Below are 24,676 nucleotides of genomic sequence, written 5' to 3'. Positions count from 1 at the left end.
AGAAGATTGACAGGTACGCATGCACATCCCCTTCTCATACTCCTACTCCTAGTTTTTTTCTCTCCTTCTCTGTCTCTCGATGAAACAAATTTCTCATTTTTCTAATCAAAGATTTGATTCTTATTCCCGTGTCATTGATTATAAACACACTCCCACTCTTCTTCTTCTACGTACATTCTTCTTCATCACAGTTCACAGCAACAAAAAATGAGAGGAATAATATCATTATCTCTCCCCTATCTTCTTCTTCTATACTTCTCCATTACTACTCTCTGTTTCTCTTCCGTTTCAGAAATGGAAGTTCTTCTCAATCTAAAAAAGACCTTAATTGGCCCTGATGGTTCTGGTCTTTCAGACTGGAATTCATCGTCAACTCATTGTTCATTTTCTGGCATTACATGTGATTCAGACTCACGAGTAATTTCACTTTACCTCGAACTGATTCCTCTGTACGGCACTGTTTCTTCAGAAATCGGTTTATTAACCAACCTAGTAAACTTAACTCTTACTGGTATTAATATAACAGGGTTACTTCCTGAAGAAATCTCAAACCTGAAATCTCTCAAAGTTCTCAACATGTCTAATAACATGCTAGCAGGCAAATTTCCAGAAAAAGTTGCAGGGGAGTTACCAGAGTTAGAAATTCTTGATTTTTACAACAATAATTTCAGTGGGTCTTTGCCTAATGAACTTATTAAGCTTCAGAAACTGAAACATGTTCATATGGGTGGGAATTACTTTACAGGTGAAATTCCATCAATTTTTTCAGAAATTCAGAGTTTAGAGTATTTGGGTCTGAATGGAAATAGTCATTCTGGTAAAATTCCTACTAGTCTAACTGAACTACCAAATCTTGAAGAACTCTATCTGGGTTATTACAATAATTATGTTGGTGGGATTCCAGAGGAATTTGGATCATTTAAGAAACTGAAAAGATTGGATTTATCTAGTTGTGGTCTTGATGGTGAAATACCAAAGAGTCTAGGCAATTTGAAGGATTTGGATTCGTTGTTCTTACAATTCAACAGATTATCAGGTGAGATTCCTGTGGAAATTTCCAACTTGATTCACATGAAATCTCTTGATTTGTCTAATAATGATTTAACTGGTGAAATTCCTCAAGATTTTATCAAGCTTCAAGAACTTACCCTGTTACATTTATTTCGTAATCATCTTCATGGTCAAATTCCATCCTTCATTGGTGATTTACCAAATCTTGAAGTACTTCAACTCTGGGAAAACAATTTTACTCTTGGGCTTCCTGAGAATTTAGGGAGGAATGGGAAACTGAAATCATTGGATTTGACTGCTAATCATTTTACTGGTTTAATTCCTCAGGATCTCTGTTTTGGTGGGAAATTAGAGACTTTGATTCTAATGACGAATTTCTTCATTGGACCGATTCCTGAGAAACTCGGTGAGTGTAAGTCATTAACTCGTGTTCGTCTTTCCAAGAATTTCTTAAACGGAACAATTCCACCCGGTTTGTTTAATCTCCCATCAGCTAATTTACTTGAACTCAATGATAATTTCTTCTCCGGTGGTCTTCCTTCCGAAATGAATAGTCCGAAACTAGAATCTCTGCTTTTATCGAACAATGAAATTTCTGGTAAAATTCCTTCAGAAGTCGGTAACTTGAATAATTTACAGAGTTTGTTTCTTCAAGTAAATCATTTTTCTGGTGAAATTCCTTCTGAGATTGGAAGACTGAAGAATTTATCAAAGATTAATATCAGTTCTAATAACATTACAGGAGAAATTCCTGTAACGTTTGTGGCGAATTCTTCTTTAGTTTCTATTGATTTTAGTAGTAACAGTCTTACTGGTGAAATTCCCAAAGAAATTACAAGTTTGTCAATACTGAGTACTCTGAATTTATCAAGAAATCAACTATCTGGTTCAATTCCTAAAGAAATGAGAGCAATGGTCAGTTTGACGAAGTTAGATCTTTCGTTTAATCAGCTTTCGGGTTTGATTCCGGTGGGCGGGCAGTTTCTTGCGTTTAATGAGAGTGCTTTTGCTGGTAATCCTGATCTTTGTGGTCCTTTGAAACATGCTTCTTGTAACTCAAATGGTAATTCTAAACAAGGTTTGGGTAAAATGCATTCTATGAGTCCGGTGCAAATCTCCAGCGTTGTAGCAGTAATATTGTTCATGTTGCTGTGCCTCGGCGGGTATTTGATTGTTAGGTACTTGAGGAAGAAACAGAACTCGAAGAAGTGGAAGCTTACTTTGTTTCAGAAACTCGACTTTACGGTGGAGGAGGTTCTTGAATGCTTAAAAGACGAGAACATTATCGGTAAAGGAGGTGCAGGTATTGTTTATCATGGATCAATGTCGTCGGGTAATGTTGATGTTGCTATTAAGAGACTAGTTGGAAGATGTAATGGAGGATATGATTTAGGATTCTCCGCTGAAATTCAAACACTCGGTAGCATTCGGCATAGATATATTGTGAAATTATTGGGTTATGTCTCGAACAAGGATACGAATTTGTTGCTATATGAGTACATGCCAAATGGGAGCTTAGGTGAGTTACTGCATGGTTCAAAAGGTTCACATTTTCAATGGGAAACCAGATATAGAGTTGCTGTTGAAGCTGCTAAGGGACTTTGTTATCTTCATCATGATTGTTCGCCTTTGATTATTCATAGAGATGTTAAATCAAATAACATCTTACTTGATTCTGATTATGAAGCTCATGTTGCTGATTTTGGTCTTGCGAAATTCTTGACTGATGCTGGTGCTTCTGAATGCATGTCTTCCATTGCTGGTTCTTACGGTTACATTGCACCAGGTTAGTTAAATCTCTATCTCATCACAGCTTTATCTCCTAATGACATAATTAACAAATGCATTATAACTTTTGTGCACGAATTTATCTCGAGTAATTGTGCCTTTCTAGACAATTATGCGACCTTTTTCTAACCAAAGGTTCTTTGGTAGCAGATGCCCACCAAAAGTAGTGGATAAATTCTTTGGTTCTTTAACTTCGAATGTTATTTTATTTGCGTTTCTTTTTTCTTTGATCGATTTAAACACATTTGTATTAGATAAATGGAAGCTATTGAAGAATGATGATGAACGGAATGACTTAACCCCCCTTGTGTCGTTGTCGACAGAGTATGCATACACATTGAGGGTGGATGAAAAGAGTGATGTCTACAGCTTCGGAGTGGTGCTGCTGGAACTTGTAACTGGTAAAAAACCAGTTGGTGAATTTGGAGAAGGAGTTGACATTGTTCGGTGGGTCAGAAAGACAGCATCTGAGCTATCCAAACCATCTGACGAGGAAGTTGTATTAGCAGTGGTGGATCGCAGACTTGCGGAATACCCATTAACTGGTGTGGTGAACTTGTTTAAGGTGGCAATGCTATGTGTAGAAGAATCAAGTTGCGGAAGACCTACAATGAGGGAGGTTGTTCATATGCTTACAAATCCTCCGTCTCCTCGTAATCTCCTAGCTGAATCGACTGCTTGACATGAACTTACTTAAAATCAAACTAATAGGAGTATTAATATATATAAGTAATTAACTTATGCTGCATCTTTTTTGATGGTGTGTTTTTAAGGGGTGTGAAATTGTAGCTATTACAACCCGTGAGAGGTGTTATGGCAGTTGTCTCTTCTATTGTATATACTGAAAGACTTGTTGAGTTTGAAGTTGCAGCCTCCAATTATTATGCTGGCTTGTTAAATAACTATATTCCATGTATACAGAGGCATTGTTAGATCAAAGTCTTGCAATTTATTCCCAATAAGTTAATCAGATGAATTAACTTAAAAAAAAGACACAACCTAAATGTTCATTTCATCATTTCAGGAGAAGGTCAAAAAAGAAAAATCATCATTTTATTCATTCTTAAACAACAGCAGCATCAAATTTTTCACCTTTCGAATCAAGATCTATGTTTGCAACAGAGATGTTGCTGTCGATCCACTTCCAGTCCAACCCCAACAGTGGTGCCGAGCTGGGGCTGTACTGAGAAATTGAGTTTCTGTTGCTGTAGCTGTATCGAGTGACGGACGAATTCTTTTTTGAGTTTTGATAGGGTAAGATAAGGGTGTAAAGTGGGCCGAACCAACACGAGTACAGCCAACCCAGCACGTTAAAAACTGAGCACAACACGAGTCAACACCGAAACTTCGTGTGTTGTGTGTTGGGCTTGAATCAGCACGCACACGACACATCACAGTATGGCACACATGTAGCACGTTAAGGCAGGACACCCATACACGTATATCCAAATGACCGGGTCTGGTTAAGTAGATCCCTAAACTTTAAGAAAAGCATGTGACCAAACATTTTAACTACACTTCATAACCGTCAGATTTATCTCTTTAAGTGGTCCCAATATTTTAATGTTTTTGGTGTTACACACGGCATCTCATAGAGGTTTCTGGTGTTACCAGTGGTCTCTTTATTGCCGTTTCCTATTGTGCTAGTACGTTTTGACGACCATTTCCTACTTCAACTTTGACCGACCCAATCACAAACCCTAAATCTATCATCATTTCTTATTCATTTTCACGTATAAATAGAAATTTATAACATGAATCATAAACCCTACCCAGTAAAAAGAATAACCAAATATCAGCTGGTTGGTAAAAGCTTCCATCTCTTTCTACAGACCTGTCTTTTTAATTCTCTATTTCTATTCTGTTTGATTAACAAGTTTCCATTTTGTTGACAAGGTTTTAAATATGTTGGGATTTTTCCCGATAACTTCAAGATAATACTATTGATTTCATTTACGTTCTTTATGAAATTTCAAGATATTTGATACTCTTCTTTTCTCTTACTAACCTTCTTCTTTGCAGCGGTTAGATTTTGTGGGGTCAATCCAGTCAAGGTATTTAAACTCCTAAATTCTATGTATTTTTGCTTTCTTATATATGATGTGCTTTACTCACTTTGAGGCAAATGATGTTACAGTTATGTTTTATACCGATTTTTTTTTTTTTTTGACATTTTCAGGTGTACACGGTGAAGCAGATCTATATATCTCTGAATATTTCTTGGGGTCAATCCAGTCAAGGTAATTAAACTCCTAAAATCTCTATATTTTGGTTTTCTTATATTTGATGTGCTTAATTCAATTTGAGGAAAACGATGTTTCTGTCAATGTAGTCAATCTTGGCCGAGATGGCTGAGATTCAGCCGGAAATTCCGTTTTCGGTACTCAAGGTAGTGAAGTGTATGATTTTGCTGAGAAGGAATTTGGTCGGAATTTTTGATTAATTTTCGGTTGACTTGGCCGGAACTGACCGGAAATCTCCGTTAAATTTTTTGAAATTTGTATGGATCTTGGGTTTTCTACTAATTTGAACGGAGACTTGTTTATTTTCTTTAAAATACATCGTATTTCTTAAATCTATACACAACTATGTGCGAAAAGTGTTTGAAAAATGTTTGATATACATACCATTGGTAAAAAATTCGAAAACGAAGTTTCGCCAGTTACTATGAGATTTCGCCCACAAATCTCCCCGAGATAAAGTTGTCCCAGTGTCTCGGACCCAACCGAGACGGACCAAAATCCGCAATTCACTACATTGGTTTCTGTTATGTTTTATCCTGATCTAACACTTTTTTTCGCGACATTTTCAGGTGTACACAGTAAAGCAAATCTATCAAATCAAGTCCCAAAGACTTGAAGTCTCGATTGTTGCTTTGTTTTAACTCCCACTTTATTATCTATTTATCTTTTTTTTTTTAATTATATTTGGCTATTTGATTTAGATTGTTAAACATGGAATCTGGTGCGAGTCAATTAAACCCATTAAACGCCGTAGATCTAGATATGTCTGAGGCTAATCAAGAAGTTCCTTCTAGTTGTCTTGATCAGAACAGTACACCATCCTCCATTAATAATAATAAAAAAAAGAAACGAACCTCTGATGTTTGGGTTAAGGGTTTTTCCACTAAAATGATTACGCATCTAAGGAATACTTCAAGAAAGAGATGTTTGCGTACATTGTAAAACTCCTTATAAATCTAAGAATTGTTTAAATGGGACTGGTCACTTATCAGGGCATTAACTTAAGTGTTTGCATGCACTCGTAGATGATAATGTTCCTAAACAAGCTAAACTCAAGTTAAGTACTAAAGGGGTTGCTAATTTTACTGATAGTCAAAGTAAAATAAGGAAGGTTTTGTTGATTTCATTGCATCGTACAAAAAAATATTAAGTCTAGCTGAAGATAAGGATTTTGAAGAGTTTATTCAAACTGTTATTCAGCCTTCCTTTCAGAAAGTTAATAGAAATTCCTCTAGGTATGATATGTTGCGGATACTTAGTGAAAGAAAAAAACTTTTGATTGCTGAATTTGCTTCACCTGCAACTAGTATATCTTTTACTTCGGATGTGGACAACATGCAATAATGTTCCTTATGTTTGTGTTACATCTCATTATATTGATGCTAAAACTTGAATGCTAAATAAAAATGTGATTGCTTTTCGCACTCTTCCTTTATCCTTGTACAAGAGAATATATCCATGAATCTATTTTGAATATTTTGAAAGAATATGATGTTACAACTAAATTCTCCATTCTTAGTTATGATAACGCATCTGCCAATATTAGTGCCATCGACTATTTTCAGCATACCTTTGTGCCTCCATATCCTAAATACTCAAAACTGTTTCATGTTAGATGTGCATTCCATATTATTCATTTAACAATTTATGATGCACTGAAGGTGATTAATGAAACAGATAACATTAACTTTATTAAGAGAATTAAATGTGAAATTCTTTACATTAAGCGTGTTCCTTCTAGGCTTTAAGAATTTAAGAAATCGTGTGAAATCTTTTCTTTGAAACTTAGATCATTTCCATTAGATGTGCATAATATATGGAACTCTAGTTGTCTAATGTTTAAATCAGTTGAAGGTTATGAAAATTTTAATTTTGGATGTTATTGTTGATAGTGAATTTTTAAATGGACTCGATTTACTTTGAGAATAATAAGGTATCTACGAAGTTTTTGGGTGTTTTTTATTCTGCTAATAAGAAGTTATCTGAATCTTACTATCCCACTACTTGTATTGCTCTAAATCAGTTGTATAACATGGCAGTGGCATTTAAAGAATGTGGAGATTGTATAATGTATAAAAGAATTCTTAAGTTGTTTGAAGAGAAGGTAAAAATTAGTGGGAAACGATTCTACCACTGTTTATCGTAGGGTCTTTTTCCTGGGATCCATAACAGACCATAAGATAAATAGTGGTGGAATCGTTTCCCAACTTCTCTTCCATCAACTTAAGAATTTTTTCATATATTCTACCATCTTTACATTCTTTAAATGATACTGGCATGTTATATAACTGATTTAGAGCAATACAAGTAGTGTGATAGTAAGAACCAGATAATTTCTTAGTAGCAGCATAAAAAAACGCCCAAAAATTTCGTAAATATCTTATTATTCTCAAAGTAAATTGAGTCCAATTCAAATTCACTATCAACAATACAACATCCAAAATTAAATTTTCATAACCTTCAACGTATTTCAATATTAGATAACTAGAGTTCCATCCATTATGCACATCCAATGGAAATGATCTAGGTTTCAAAGCAAACTTTTCACACGATTTCTTAAATTCTTGAAGCCTAGAAGGAGCATGAGTAATGTAAAAAATACACATTTATTTCTCTTAATAAAGATAAGGTTATATGTTTCATTAATCACCTTCATTGCATCATAAATTACCAAATGAATAATATGACATGCACATCTAACAAAAAATAGTTTTGAATATTCAGGATATGAAGGCACAAAGGTATGCTGAAAGTAGTCAATAGCACTAGTATTGGCACCCGCACTATCAAAACTAAGACTGAAGAATTTAGTTGTAACATCATATTCTTTCAAAATATTCAAAATAGATTCAGGAATATATTTTCATGTATGAGGATAAGGATGTGTATGAAAATCAATCACCTTTTTGTTTAGCATCCAAGTTTTAGCATCAATACGATGAGATGTAACACAATAAGGAACATTATTGCAACTTGTCCACATATCCTAAGTAAAAGATATACCAGTTGCATGTGAAGCAAATTCATCAATGAAAAGTTTTTTTCTTTCACTAAATATCCTCAACATATCAGACTTAGAGGTATTTCTAGCAACTTTCTGAAATGCAGGCTGAACAAAAGTTAAAATAAATTCTTCAAAATCACCATCTTCAGATAGACTTAATGTTTTTTTTCGGACGACGCAATGAAATCAACAAAACCTTCCCCCATTTTACTTGACTATCAATAACATTAGAAACCCCTTTACTACTTAACTTGAGGTTAGCTTGTTTAAGAACATTATCATCTACATGTGCAGGAAAATACTTAAGTAAATGTCTAGATAATTAACCAGTCCCATTTAAACTGTTAGATTTATAATAAGTTTTACAATGTCTGCAAACATCTCTTTCTTGAAGTATTCCTTGGTGCGTAATCATTTCAGTGGAAAAACCTTTAACCCAAACATCAGAGGTTTGTTTCCTTGTTTTATTAATAAAGGGTGGTGTACTACTCTGATCAAGAAAACTAGAAGGAACTTCTTGCTTAGCCTCAGACACATCTAGATCTATAGCATTCAATGGGTTTAATTGACTCACACCAAATTTTATGTTTAACAATCTAAACCAAATAGCCAAATATAATTAAGAGAAAACAATAAATAGATAATAAAGAACGAGTTAAAACAAAAAAAAATATCCATTCTTCTAGTCTTTGGGACTTGATTTGATAGACCTGCTTCACTGTGTACACCTGAAAATGTCGCGAAAAAATAAAGTGTTAGATCGGGATAAACATAACAGAAACATCATTTGCCTCAAATTGAATGAAACACATCATATATAAGAAAGCAAAAATACAGATATTTTAGGAGTTTAAATATCTTGACTGGATTGATCCCAATAAATATACAGAGATATACAGATCTGCTTCACCGTGTACACCTGGAAATATCAAAAAAAAAAAGAAAAAAACAAAAAGAAATAAGGGTTAGATCATGATAAAACATAACAACAACATCATTTGGCTCAAAGTCAATAAAACATATCATATATAAGAAAGCAAAAATACTGATAATTTAGGAGTTTAAATACCTTAATTGGATTGACCCCAACAAAATCAAACCGCTTCAAAGAAAAAAGTTTAGATTAGTAAGAGAAAAATAAGAGTATCAAATATCTTGAAATTTCATAAAGTAACGTTAATTAAATCAATAGTATTACCTTGAAGTCAACGAAAAATATCCCAACATATTCAAACCCTGTCAACAAAATGGAAACTTGTTAATCAAACATAATAGTAAACAAAGAATTGAGAAGATAGATATGCAGACAGAGATGAAAGCTTTTACCAAGCGGCTGATATTTGGTTATTCTTTTTATTGGGTAGGGTTTGTGATTCATGTTATAAGTTTCTATTTATATGTGAGAATGAATAAAAAATGGTAATAGATTTAGGGTTTGTAATAGTGTCGGTCAAAGTTGAAGTAGGATACAGTTGTCAAAACGTACTAGTACAATAGGAAACAGTAATAAATTTAAGTTATTTTATAAATAAGATGTTAAGGAGACCAAGTGTAATATTAGAAACCTCCATGAGCTGTCGCATGTAACACCACAAATATTAAAATATTGGGATCACTTAAAGAGATAAATCAGACGTTAGAAGTTTAGTTGAAATGTTTGGCCAAATACTTTTCTTAATGTATAGAGACCCTAACTCAACCAAACTCGATCTTTTGGGTATACCGTGAATGGGTATCGTGCCTTAACGTGCTACGTGTGTGCCATGTTGTGCTATGTCGCGTGTTGTGTTGTGCTACTATGTCGATTAGTCAACTCCAACACAACACAAGAAGTTATCGTGTTGGGTCGTGTTGTGTTGTGCTCAATTTTTAACATGATTGGTTGAGCTGTGCTCGTGTTGGCTCGACCCACTTTATACTTCTAGATAGGGTTTTGAATGGAGATCTTATAGTTGTGTTCCTGAAGTCATTTTTTGTTGTTGTTTGATTCTAGTTCGACAAGACCTCCGCACGTGGGAAAGGAAGTGAAGGCTCTTTCAAACAAAAAAATTACATATGAATTTCTACGGTCAGGACTCCATTGCTTGGTTTGCTAGCAACCTTAGAATTAACTTAAAAGTTTAGACCCATGCCAACAAACTCCATTGCGTAGGTGGGATGAGTAGATTCTAATATTTTGAGGGCTTTGTTTGGTGGGGTTTAATTCAGTGCAGTTCAGAACTCGAAGAATTCGCAACATTGGATACATAAAATTAAGACCTTCCGGTGATTATCTCGGGCGTCTATGCATCTGTTGGAAAGACTCGATTGAAGAACGAATATCAGAAAGAAAAGGTCATCAAATGTTCCTTGGTTTTGTATGTTACGCCGCTTACCAAGACATTATAATGGAAGAACCATATCCAACATAGATGGTCATGAAAAGTGGAAACTCTTTCTTATAAAAAAGTACAAGTTACAGAATACATAGTTTGTTCAGAACAAGTTCGGCCAGTAAGGATCCATGGTTATTATTCTGTATAACTATTTCATCTCAATGGTACAGAGTGACTGGCATCTTATAACCGAATCAAGAATATGTGAATTTTCATCAGTCTGAGTTTGAAAATTTGGGTTGACGCATTGACTGTACCACCTCTTTTGCTGGAAGGTTGCTGACTGCCTCTCCTGTGGGAAGATGGTTGGTCACTCTCACCTTCCACCGTCCACTTCATTGTTTTCGTTTATGATTTCTCTTGATTTATAGATAAGATTGTCTCAGTCACTTCCTTAATCTAAAGCAACAAATTTTAGCCAGGAAAACTATAAGATGTAGATAACCAGAATGTATATAGTTATATATTGTAGGTAATGAAGTATTACGAACCATTCTTTTTCCAAACATCTTTTTCAACTCCACATTGGTCGTAGTTGAATACTCAGAATCTTCACCAGCCTTCATAATCACCAAAATCAGAACAACGGGAAGGAGATCAGTTATGCTCTTCACCAATAACTATTCCAGTACCACGTCAGTACAATTATATTTATAAAGAAAAGAAAAACATGGGATAACATATTTTACCTCGTATAAATGTGCCGACCGGAGTAAAACCTTTCCATCCCCGAGTTCCTAAAAAAAACAAGCTAACTGTTTCAGTTATACGTGGGGGAGGAAAAGTATCCAAACTATAAAGACGAGGAAAAATCACCTGAAGAGTGGTAACTACAACATTGGGAGGTAAACTGTAATCCGGATCCATTGAAGTTGTTTTTGTTACATGAGAAGCATTTCAGTTCTTATTTCCCTGCAAAATTTGATATGCCATTAGCGGACTAAGAGAAAAAATAGTTCTATGGTCCTACTCCTACATGCAATTAAGTTTGGAGGTACCTCAGGTGTGAAAGTTAAAAGAAGTAGGGAATAAATTTCTTGGCCAGTCGTTCCACGCCAGCGCTTCCCAGTTCCCAACTAGTTTATATTCATATGATAGGTACCTCGTATCTGGAGAAGGATGTAATTAGGAGAGAGCTTTTGAACCTTACAACGAATGTCTTCTGGTTACATCTATGACCTAATGTTAGCATACATACTATAAGTCCTTCACAAGTATCATCTACGCATACAGTCTCGTCAAGGGATTCACCCACACCTCTACCGTCATCAAAGATCATACGCTTTTTGCAAAGGAACATAACCAATTAATGTTTATGGTTATAACAAGCTATGCATGTTACAAACACATATACATACAAAAAAGTCTACTGATAGTGTGGACATGTAATTTCTCATAAAAGAAGTTTTAATACCAATGAAACATTATCTCTATTTCTCCATCTTTAATGCTGGCTCCTCAGTGGCACGATCAACCAAAACTGAGAGCTCTGATATCTTATTCGATGTAAATATTCCAAGGTTGAGCTGAAACCAACATATAGTAGTTCAATATGGATCAGAACCATCCACAATCATTTTGTTTGACATGGATGCAAATTTTCAGAGCGTCCATTAGAGGAAATGATGTACAAATATGCATATTTTGTAACTATAGCCGTTAGCTTTACAATTTTAGTGTTTACTAAAAACTAGTTCTAGCTTTCTAAGTAGGTGATTGTTAAACATAAACACCTGCGCGGGTAGCAATTTTGCATATTTTTAGGTTCTTGTAAACCTTATCTTTAGCCACAAGATATATATAATTGTGGAAACTTCATAAACGTTGCGAACTAATAAATTACTTACTTGATAATAATTTCCAGCTATGGGCTGAGTAACTGAAAGAGACCAATCTCGAACCTGCAAATAATCATACTTACATATTTGAGATGAAATGTATTTAACTGGATGACTACGCATTTTATAAGTTTTAATCAGAAATAAAAAAGGTATTGAAGACATGGTAAGAGAAAGGAGCACACAAAGAACTAACACAGATGCATAGTTTCATACTCAAACTTTTGGAGAGAAATAAATTATGTGAAAAACAAACCCGCTTGAGAAAATCTCTCTCATTAGAATCTGTATAAAATATCTTTTTTGTATCCATATTCACCGTCATCCGCGTAATCACCTTCTTTCCAACACCATCATATGTCGGTTGGCCAACCTTTTCTCTAGGAAATTGTAAGAATTAGACTCATTTTAGCTAACTAAAATGTAAACCAGGTGCTTAAAACCCAGTGTTAAAACATTGTGGGTCTTGGAAAACGAAGCAGTCGGCTTAAGTGAAACCGTAAACTCAACCTCAGCATGTTCTTTGTCTTTGTAAAGTATCGTCACCTGAGTAGTGTATATCACAGACGAGAACTCCTTCCAAAGCGTGGTTAAATACATCAACAATATGAAAGAAATAAATTAAAACCATCACTAATACATTATGGGAGAATACCGATAAAGGATTATTTCCTTTTACTAGCTTAGTCGTCTTAAGGTTTCTTCTATTTCATCAGTAACTCGCCATGTAACTTTTTTTCTTCTTTTGGAGTTTGTTGGTTGTTTCTTTAAATATTCTAACTTTATGATCCACCAACAAGCTAGTATCAGACCAGTGTAAAAATATTTATACACATAGAAATATCCTTTTTGGCCATGTAATAACTTTGGTTAATTAAGAATATTGCTAAATATTTCAGTTACCATTTTTTGGGCTTATTTCCAATTATCTCTTTCTTGATGGACGGTCGAGATTGAATGCTAATTCTAAACCCTGGGAATTTTGGTCCTCCTTCTACCTATAAAAGGAACTCAATAGCCATTAGTATTGGTTCGAGAATTTTATTATTCATTATAGAAAAGGGTCAAGAAGGAGAAACCAAGAAATTCCATTGCAAGGTACAACACACAAGAATTGCTTGTTTTCTGCACCAATGGCTTCATCAGGTATATCTCTAACACAACTATTCATATTATGATTATCATGACGTTCGAAGATCCGACCGTTATATATAATATAAAACTTATATTTGACATCTATAGCAAGGTCTAGAACTCCATGATTGTCCATGATGTTGTCTGCAATTGTTTATTGTTGTATTGATATTAATCCATCAATATGTCCGTGTGGTAACTAATATTCATGTATGCATGGTTTGTCGTGCTTGATTGATATTTCATTTTTACTGTAAGTGCAAACCAATCATGCGGGTATATTTCTTAAAAGTTTTAGATCATGTTAACTATAACATGGACTCACCTATAATAGTTTGTTATGTTTTTGTGCTTTTTGGACTTATAACATATAAGAAATCAATGTATGTCGTTTTATCCGGCTAATAATATCATGATTTATGTGATTCTTGCTCAACATCAGTAACTTTATGTATGCGGCTAGGGTTACATCAATATATGATATGAAAGGTTTCTTATTCTGATGATCGTTTGGGCTCACATATAATGCTGTTATGTTTGAGTGTTTATTGGGATTGGTTTAATATAACAATTACATATGAAAATGCTTGTTGGGTTTTTTTTTGGACAAGTCCATGATGTTTTTTAAAATTTTCTTGGTTTGACATTAAGAAAATAGTTGACCATAATGTTTGATTTTGACTATTTGACTGTCTGACCTTGACTATTTGACTCTGATTATATGTCTGTTTGACTTCTGCATGTTTGACTTTGACTTTTCGAGTGGACCTTGACCGCTGACTATTTGACTTTTCTGTTATCTGTTTGACTTGCATGATTAACTTTGACTTTGATTTTTAAGCTTAGTCTTTAGGTTTCGAATGTGATATGATGTGTGTGTATTTATCATGTAACTAATCCATGAATAAAACCTTATTCTATGACAATGATTGCAACATGTTTAGATCATTAAAATGTTTGGATTGTATGCTCTTTAGCTATCACCACAATGGTACTAATGTATTATGTTTCTTATCATGTCATTATATGTCTATATAGTTTCAAATGCAACCACATGAGAATAACTATCACCCACATGGGATATTTGTTCAAGTGTTTGTACATATAACATTAAGAATTAACTATCTAGTCATACATATTAGAATGAAAAGTAACCACAGGTCACTTCAATTCACATGTTTGAACAAATATTATGATATGATTATATATGTAATCATGAAAGGCATAATGTCCATAAATATTTATCTTTGCTTTGCTTACATATATATGTGAATAATTTTATGACTTTATGACATGATTGTTGTTTTATTTAAGATTTTACCCGCAGGAGTTTCTTAATTTGTATGTGTGTGGGTTTGACTTTGTGTATCTATGTCATGTTTTACAGCTTCTAGTTATAAGTCTTTGCATTCGCATACTTCGTTTATCCCATTCTTCAATGACACCAACTTCTCATAATGGAGTGAGAATGTAGAGTTCACTTTGGGTGTGCAGGATATCGATCTTGCCATCCAAATTGAAAAGCCAGTTGTAGATAATAAAAGTTCCAGTGAAGATAAGGATCTCCTGAAAAAGTGGGAGAAAAGTGATTGGCTGAGCATAATGTTGATGATGCAAATATTAAAGGATGCTTCCCAAACCGGACAGTGCTAAAGACTGTATGAATATCATTAAGGAACGCTTTAAGAAAACGGATAAGTCTCTAGCTTGGAAGATGATGTCTCAATTAACTACCATGAACTATAACGGTGTACAATCAATAAAACAACATGTGATTGAAATGCGAAGCATTGCTGCTAAGCTGACTGAGACGAAATTAACTATGGATGAGAACTTTCTTGTCCAATTCATTCTCAATTCGCTTCCACCTCAGTATGCTCCTTTTCAAGTGCATTATAAAATTATTAAGGATAAGTGGACTGCAAATGAACTGGGAAACATGATGGTTCAATAGGAAGCTAGGCTAAACCATCAAGGTCTTAATCAAGCATATTTCGTCAATCGAGGAGTGAACAATAAGCGCAAGCCTACAAAGGGCAATAAGGGAGTACCACCGAATAATTCTGGTCAACCTGAAAAGAATAAGGCAAAGTAAGATTACAATAAGTGTCGTTTCTGTAAGAAACCTGGTCATTTTCAGAAACATTGCACTAAGCGTCAAAAATGGTTCGAAAATAAAGGTAATCCATCAGGATTCCTAAGCTATTTTGAAACAAACCCGACTGTTAAAAAATCTTATTTATCATGGTGGTTTGATTTTGGTGCTAATGGTCATGTTTCTAATTCGATGCAGGGATACCTTTCAACCTAAACCACAAACCAGAATGATTTTTTTTATGAGCAATGGCAATAAATCCTCAGTTAATGCTGGAGGCACGTATCCTCTGATTCTAGATCATGGATACTTTCATAATTTGTAAAAAACTCTTTATGTTATAGTTATTTCTGCAATTTAATTTAAGTTTCTCAACTAGATAGATAAGGTTTTCAATTTCAAATTGCCAATGAATGTTTTAGTTTTCTTAATGATTTTAAGATTATTGGATCTGGTTAACTTTATGAGGGTCTTTACAAGTTACATTTACCATCATCATCAATACCTGGTGTTAGAGCACTGCTCGGTCGAACTCTCAAGCGTTGCTATCTCAAGCTTGTTTGTCAAGTTTAGTTTATCAAAATTATATACTTTATTTCTTGTCTACTTATAGCTATATCTCGGATTAGGATATAATGTGTAGTTGAGTTTAGACTTCACGGCGTTCACCAATTGAAAACTAAGATCTACTGAGGAGCTTGGAGGAACTTCGTCAACATAAGGTATATGGAGGCTAAAACTTATCTATTGCTCAAAAGCCTATTCTATTCTAATGAGACTAAGTCGTATAGATATATAAACTTTTACATTATACACATTTGATATTTCGAGTCGAGTTTATCTCGCTTATCTTTTTCTCGAAATATGTGTTGGGAGCTTTTTTCTTTAGCTATGTTCATCATATTCTTGACTAGTTTAGTTGAAAACAATTTATTCTCGGTAACTAAATATAAGTCAGAAGGTGATCATGTGAAAATTACCTTGAACATCTTATATGATTTGTATGAGATAGTCTTTTGATGTTAGCTTGGGAAGTTTCATTTTGATCATTCAATCACTTGAAAATTACTTGAAGCTAATGGTTTGTGTGAGACAACCATTGTCGTCTTCCAAGGATGTTTCGATGATTGAAATGAGAGTTTGGAACGTTTACCCATGTCTGGATACAACACGGTATGCATACCTAGTATGCGAACTTTTTTGTAATGATTCAGGTCCAGGAACCTTGTTTGCGTACCTAGTATGCGAACGGTTTTACCTGAGAAGATCCGGGAACCTTGTTTGCGTAACTAGTATGCGAACGGTTTTACCTGAGTTGGGGCTGGGATGGTTGTTCGCGAACCCGGTATGCGAATAAATTGACTAGGCCAAGGTCCAGAGCTGCTGTTCGCCTACCTAGTTGGCGAACACAGTGTTAAAGTTCTAGAATAGGTCATGTATGATTCTCATACTCATGAACTAAAACATTTATGATCTAAGGAATGCAATCTTTGCAAACCGTGGCTTAATGTTCATGAATTGATTAGGGGATAAGTACTTTGTAGGATTACGAATCAAACCGGTTTTGATTCAATTTGTTCATATATATATTTCTATGAGATAGTGAACAATTGAAAAACTCTATTTGAAACACAATTAGATCCATTTGATTATCTTTCATGATTGATTGATCTTCATATTTGATCAAGAAGTGTTACATGAATAAGGCTAAGACAAAAGTGTTCATATGGCTAACTTCGGTTAACTATTATTGAGCCAACTCAATATACACGTTTAGGTACGGTAACTCATATATAAATGAAGGTATATTTCATTTGTGTGTAACAAGATAATACTATCTAACGGTGGAGATTGATTTATTTATTTTTAAGCAGACTTAGCTGGAATCTTAAATCAGGTTTTCATCTAACGGTGAATATTGAATTCTTTGTTATTAAGCTATCTTAACTTTGATTGAAAGCAACACTGATTTGAAATACTATATAAGGGACAACTCTAGCAATGGGAAAACCCAATCCCCACACTTTTTTGTGTTCCTTGTTGCATAGTAGAGTCGATTCTCCTTTAACCTAGGTTTTTCCTAAAACCATTGTAGGTTAACGACTTGAAGACTTCATTGGGATTAGTGAAGCCAGATCCAACTATTTTCTTTGTAGTTACGTATTCTGATCTTACTTGTTCTACCGTATTGAGTTTTATCTTCTCTAAGATTTACTCGAGATTTATCTCCAATATGTAAGATATAAAAAGTAATCAGAACAGTTCTTTGTCTCAGACTCTTGTGATTCCGCAATAACTTTTTCTGTTAATCAGTTAGGTTATTGTGAGGTGATTGATATTTCTAGGCTGCTCTTCGAGAGTATAAGACCGGATTATCAATTGGTTCATGTTCACCTTGATTTATCAAAAGTCGGAACAAAAACTGAATAAAGAATATACATATTTGTGGGAGACAGATTTGTTTATAAGTCTTCGACTTTGGGTCGTAGCAACTCTTAGTTGTGGGTGAGATCAGCTAACGGAATCAAGTGCGCAGAATCCGGTGTGGTTCTAGAGTCGTAAGGAACGCGATTGTACCTTAACTGGTGTGAGACTTGGTTAGGGCTCAACTACATTCCAGTCCGAAGTTAACTTGTAGTAGGCTAGAGTCTGTAGCAGCTTAATACAGTGTGGTTTTCAAATCTGGACTAGGTCCTGGGGTTTTTCTGCATTTGCGCTTTCCCCGTTAACAAAACTTCGAGTGTCTTTGTTATTTTTTTTCCTTATATTTTTTTATATAATTGAAATATCACAGGTTGTGCGTAGTTCAATCAGTTGATAAATCCGACCTTGTTTGTTGGATATAACTTGATTGACACTTGGGCATTGGTCTTTGGTACCGTCCAAGTTATTTCTCATATCAATCAGGCTCGTAGATTTCTATCTGTTTGATTTGCTGATTGTATTGAGAAAGATATATAAAATCTTTGATTTAATTATTGATTGAGTCTCGCTTTTAAGTTGGTGCCCTCGGAATTAAGTTGGAGTTTAGTCCATACAGATTGCTGAAAGAGTTATTGGGTGTGGTTGTTGTACACCCGCTTTTCAATTGGTATCAAAGCCGCCAAACACGCTAAGTTCTCATAAGTCTGTGTTTGTAGCAATCTGACTCTATGGACAGAAGTGTTATGTCTATAAACGTACCGCCAGTCTTCGATGACTCGAATTACTTATGGTGGAAAATTGTGATGCGTGCCTTTCTTCAAGCGCGTGATTTTCAATCATGGGTTCGTGTTGTTAATGGATATAATCCTCCATTAGTTATAGTAGACGGTGTAACTGTTGCAAAGGATATTGGTGAGTATGATCCTGTCGAGATTCTCGCTGCAAAGTAAAATTCTGGCGGATTAAATGCTAGCATTCATGCCATTACCCCAGATCTTCAACATCATGTGTCTACGTGCACTCGGTCTAAAGATGCTTCAGATGTCTTAGAAACCGTATTTGAAGAGAATACCTCTGAGAAAAAATTTAGGCTTCAAAACTTAAATTCCGATTGGGAAAACCTTCGTATGCTGATAAAGAGTCATTTGACGAGTTTAATCACAAAGTGTCTGAAATTGTTAATGCATCTTTTGCATTGAGTAAGACTATTCCTGAAAAGGACATTGTGATGAAAATTTTCAGATCGCTACCATCTGGATATGATTCTAAGAAACATGTCATCGTTGAGGGAAATAACCTTGAAACTCTTTCCAGAAACTCACTTGTTGGAAAGAAAAAAATACTTGATCATGATCAGAACACGGTCAAAACATCTGCGTTTAATGCTGTGACCAATACAAGTAAATCTTCAAACTTGTCTTGGGCTGATGAATGTTGTTCAAATCATGTTGATCTTAACAGATCATTGATTACACAAAATATCAAGGATATTTTGAAGAGAAACAAAAGGTCTGAGAAACATTGCTCTCTCTTTGATGCTTCAGATGATTCAATACAAGAAGTGAAATCATGTCAGTTCTTCAATAACATGCATACTACTGAAGTTTGCACAAAAAATTCTGCCCTCTCAGTAGAAACTTCTATAAACTCAAATTCTGATTCAGAATGTGAGTCTGACACTGAGATTTTGGAATTCTTGGATAAAAATGAAGAAATTCACCAAGAAAATATTCAACTAAATAACTTGTTGGATAAACTTGAATCATCACTTCAGGTTTCGTATAATTCTTTAAATAAGAACATGTTAGATTAGTTTTGTGAAGAGAATATTTTCTTGTTAAAAATAAATAATGGATCATGAACCGTGAGTTTATTTATATTCCTTTGAAATCAAAATGCCCTTCACCCTTTTTCTTTGAAAGATATAGAATCATGGCTCCTGTAACCAGAGGTACCACAAAAAAGGATGAAGTGGAAGCAGTTAATGTGTATCTGTGTGAAGGAATTCATTCCTCAAGGAAGATAAAGGAAAAGTCTACAAAATATGAAACAGGTTCTTCCTCTAACTGTTTCTTATCTGTTCGTCAGCATGATAATAACTTTAGGGCTATGGTGAAGGATTTCATCAGCAAAAGAAATGATTTAAAATCTCAAATCATTTCATATTTCGAAAAGATAGATCACTACGAACAAATGTTGTCTCTGACAAAGAACACCTTGTATGAACTAAAAACAGAGCTTAGTGAGTTAACTGACATTTCTGAAGATTTGGAAGAATTGAATGATCCTATAATCAATGGATCTTTCAATAATGAGAAGGAATTCTCGGTAGACACCCTGAGAAAGCTCTACGATGTCTAGGAGACTTCTTTATGAGAATTTATTCTTATGTTTAAGAAGGATAACTAGGGTTTGGAATAACATTAATTGTGATTACACATAGCTATTTCAACAATTTTCATCTTGTAATATTTTTAGATTTATGTATTTAAATTCTAAAGTTATTTGGAAGATGATGTTTGCAGTATTTAATCTTTTTGATTTCATATATTGCAATTGCTTATGAGATATTTGTGTTTACGTTCGTGAACTATGCTTATCTCATATATGCTCAAAAGTTAAGTTTATTGTGTCATTATGCAAATATTGATGGAAGGTAGAATGAACTTTTCAAAATATTCCACAGTATTGATCTTTCCCTGATCCACTTTTATGTGAAAGTATTGTATGGCTCCGTAAGTTTTCTTATGTTAAGCATTTCCGATTAAATTAATCTATAAGGTCTCCTTGTGGCTAATTTATTCGAGTTTATTTGATACAAATCCATGTGATTTATTAATGTCCAAAAAAATCCTTCTTTTCTTGTAAAAGTAAGGTCGTTCATGTTGTTCTCTTGGGAATGACATCAAATGGGGGAGAGTTCTTATTTGAACTTGTGCATAAATGCCATATCTTTGTGGGGACTGCGGCTGTAGAATAGTGTAGGAGTTATCTTGTATCTTTATGAACTCCTTGATGAATACACTAAGTTTCAACTATGTGAAACCATCAAAACAAAGTTGATATGTTCTCTTTTAGTCATGAAGTATCTTTTTTGAAAATTTCATTATGATCTCATAGTTGTTGTACCTTTGCCAATTTATATTGACAAAAAGGAGGAGAATTTTTTGGTAGTTCACACTACATACATATGGTTTACGGATCATTATATAAGGGGGAGTGGTTTTCATTGTAAGATGAAGTATTGACTAAGGGGGAGTGATACATATCACCATAGTATTATTTCAAAGTTGTGATACAGTTGAACTTTGATTATCTATAGTAATACTATTACACTGCATAACAATGATTGAGAACATCTATTTTCTTATTGTTATGGCTACGAATCTTCAACAACAATGTTTCTGAGTTGAACACGTTCAGAATCGCTGAAGTACTTGGAGTAACGAAGAATTCAAGGAATGTTGAAGAGCCAAGGAAATCAAGCATGATGGATGAGAAGCTACAAAGTTTATTAATTTTGTAATCCATATGTATTGATAGTTTTGTCACTAAAATTGACAAAGGGGGAGATTTTTAGAGCACTGCTCGGTCGAACTCGCAAGAATTGCTATCTCAAGCTTGTTTATCAAGTTTAGTTCATCAAAACTATATACTTGATTTCTAGTCTACTTATAGCTATGTCTCGGATTAGGATAGAATGTGCTGACGAGCTTTATACTTCACGACGTTCACCAATTGAAGAAGAAGATCTACTGAGGAGCTTAGATGAACTTCATCAACAAAAGGTATGTGGAAACTAAAACTTATCTATCACTCAGAAGTCTATTCTATTTTATCTTCTAATGAGACTAAGTCGTCTAGCTATATAGACTTTTACATTATACACATTTGATATTTCGAGCCGAGTTTATCTCGCTTATCTTTTTCTCGAAATATGTGTTGGAAGTTTTTTGCTTTATCTATGTTCCTCATATTCTTGACGAGTTTAGTTGGAAACAATTTATTGTTGGAAACTAAATATAAGTCAAAAGATCATCATGTGAAAATTACCTTGGGCATCTTATATAATTTGTGTGAGACAGTCATTTGATGTTAGCTTGGGAAGTTTCGTATTGATCATTCGATCACTTGAAAATTACTTGAAGCTAATGGTTTGTGTGAGACAACCATTGTCGTCTTCCAAGGATGTTTCAATGATTGAAATGAGAGTTTGGAACGTTTACCCATGTCTGGATACAACACGGTATGCATACCTAGTATGTGAACTGTTTTGTAATGATTCAGGTCCGGAAACCTTGTTTGCGTACCTAGTATGAGAACGGTTTTACCTGAGTTGGGTCTGGGACGGTTGTTCGCGAACCGGTTTGAGAACGGCTTGACTAGGCCAAGGTCTGGAGTTGCTGTTCGCGTACCTGGTTGGCGAACACAGTTGTAAAGTTCTAGAATCGGTCATGTATGATTTTCATACTCATGAACTAAAACATTTATGATCTAAGGAATAAACCTTTGCAAATCGTGGCTTAATGTTCATGAATTCTTGTATAATTACTTTGTACGATTATAAATCAAACCGATTTTTATTCAATCTGTTCATATATATTTCTATGAGATAGTGAACAATTGAAAAAATCTATTTGAAACACAATTAGATTCATTTGATTATCTTTCATGAATGATTGATCTTCATATTTGATCTAGAAGTGTTAGATGAATACGGCTAAGTCAAAAGTGTTCATATGGCTAACTTCGGTTGGCTATTATTGGGCCAACTTAATATACACTTTTAGGTGCGGTAACCCATATCTAAATGAAGATATATTTCATTTATGTGCAACAAGTTAAGGTTATCTAACGGTGGAGATTGATTGCTTTATTTTTAAGCAGACTTAGCAGGTTTTCATCTAACGGTGAATATTGAATGCTTTATTACTAATCTATCTTACCTTTGATTGAAAGCAACCCTGATTTGAAAGACTATGTAAGGGAGAACTCTAGCAATGGGAAAACCTAATCCCCACACTTTTATGTGTTCCTAGTTGCGTACTAGAGTCGATTCCCCTTTAACCTAGGTTTTTCCTAAAACCATTATAGGTTAACGACTTGAAGACTTCATTGGGATTCCTGATGCCATATCCAACTATTTTCTTTGTAGTTGTGTATTCTGATCTTACTTGTTCTACCGTATTGAGTTTTATCTTCTCTAAGATTTACTCGAGATTGATCTCTGATCGGTAAGTGTTGATGGTGGATTTTCGACAAAGAATAAAATCGTAAAATCATGATACTGCATGTTTCTGACCCGGCTTCAGGAATGTATGTGGCAATTCATATTTTATGATCCTTTTACCATTTCATGATCTCTGACTGAGTGAACGTTCCTCTCAGAGCTATGATGAATATGTTTCTCGAAAAGCCTCTCAGCTTTTCGATGCTTCACACATTTCATCATCACCTATACATAGAATCAAAATGATTGGGAGGTTCCTAGACATATTGCATTCTAGTATAGAGCCTAACACCTTCAGGACGCCACACTGCTCGTTGTTCCCTGACTACGCAGAGAAACCGTGTATAGAATTTCTTAATGATTGGGCGGTTCCTAGACATATTGCATGATAGTATAAAGCCTAACCCCTTCAGGACGTCACACTATTCGTTGTTCCCTGACTATACACCCCCTCAGAACGAGTATGATGCTTCAATTATCTCATATCTCAATTCTGTAAATAGGTTAATTCTAGCGTGGAATTCAATAATTGAATTTCTAGAAGATAATCTATTTATCTCATTACTCTGTTCCATGGTTGATCCTCAGTTGGATTCCATGGATTAGTAATAGATAATCATTTTATTTTATTACTTTGTTTCGTGGATGATTCTCAGCTGAATTCCATGAATTAGGAATGAATATTCACTGATCGGGCGTCTGGGCCATCACCCAGTAAGCCCCGATAAATGGTGCAAGCATACTTAGCAAATAATGCACAAACGAGCACCCGAACGCACGAACGATCATTCAAAAATATGGACGAACGAGGAAACCTATGCAAAATATGCGAAAGAAATAATATTAATAAAATAATAAAAGAGGCGCCTAGGGGACTGGGCCCACAGGCCGGTCGGTCGGTCATGCCGTCGTGGCCGACCCCACGCCTCTCCCATTATTTTAGCACTATTTTATTATTTTCCTAATCTCATGAAAACTCCTTCATTCGAGCAAATTTCCTTGTTTGAGCAAAACTCTTAGTTTCTCCATATTTTCCTTCAAACGATGAAAAATAATAAAAATAGGGAAAGGAGTCACGGGACCGGGCCACCTAGCCAGACAACCATGCCCTACCCTTGGCCGGTCCCACACCCTATTATCCCATATTTTCTTATTATTATTATTTCCTGCATCCCATGAAACTCCTTCATTTGAGCAAAAACCTTAGTTTTTCATATTTTCTCAAATATTTTCTCAAACCATCAAAAGGCCAAAAAGTCAAATGGTCACATGACGACTAGGCTACTCACGGAAAATGTTAAAATACTATTATTTTAATATTCTCAAAATATTGGTCACACGAGTTAAGTTCTACTTTCTCATTCGAGCAAAATCGAGAGTTTCCGTCAAGATCAAACTCTTCTGAAAATCCAAAATATTGCTCAAACGCGCACCAGAAAATATCAAAATTCTCAGGACTGATACATGGACAATATGGTTACACAGGCATGCCACCTTGACCGACCAAGGTCGGCCCTTAGGCTTGCAAGGAGCC

At 34.7% G+C, this 24,676-nt stretch overlaps 1 protein-coding gene and 1 long non-coding RNA gene across 3 annotated transcripts; both read left to right on the top strand.

Moving 5' to 3' along the window:
* The first annotated feature begins 30 nt into the window (after positions 1-30).
* LOC113290833 (receptor protein kinase CLAVATA1-like) lies at positions 31-3,701 on the top strand. Of its 2 annotated transcripts, none has more exons than XM_026540427.1 (2): positions 31-2,797; positions 3,054-3,701. In XM_026540427.1, exons 1-2 carry the CDS (start codon positions 208-210, stop codon positions 3,479-3,481), a joined length of 3,018 nt encoding a protein of 1,005 aa, XP_026396212.1. In that variant the 5' UTR covers positions 31-207; the 3' UTR covers positions 3,482-3,701. The 2 variants fall into 2 exon arrangements, with proteins under 2 accessions (XP_026396212.1, XP_026396215.1); XM_026540430.1 differs by having other exon boundaries at positions 36-2,797; positions 3,123-3,701.
* Positions 3,702-4,544: 843 nt separating this feature from the next.
* LOC113330414 lies at positions 4,545-5,787 on the top strand. The gene is made up of 4 exons (XR_003350260.1): positions 4,545-4,601; positions 4,822-4,853; positions 4,979-5,039; positions 5,612-5,787. It is a non-coding gene; the product is annotated as an uncharacterized LOC113330414 (long non-coding RNA).
* The last annotated feature ends 18,889 nt before the right edge of the window (positions 5,788-24,676 follow it).

Source organism: Papaver somniferum, chromosome 1 (genome assembly GCF_003573695.1).
Source record: "Papaver somniferum cultivar HN1 chromosome 1, ASM357369v1, whole genome shotgun sequence".
In the NCBI taxonomy this organism is placed as follows: Eukaryota; Viridiplantae; Streptophyta; class Magnoliopsida; order Ranunculales; family Papaveraceae; genus Papaver; species Papaver somniferum.
Note: the sequence above shows the minus strand (reverse complement) of the source record. Positions and strands in the feature narration are given on the sequence as shown.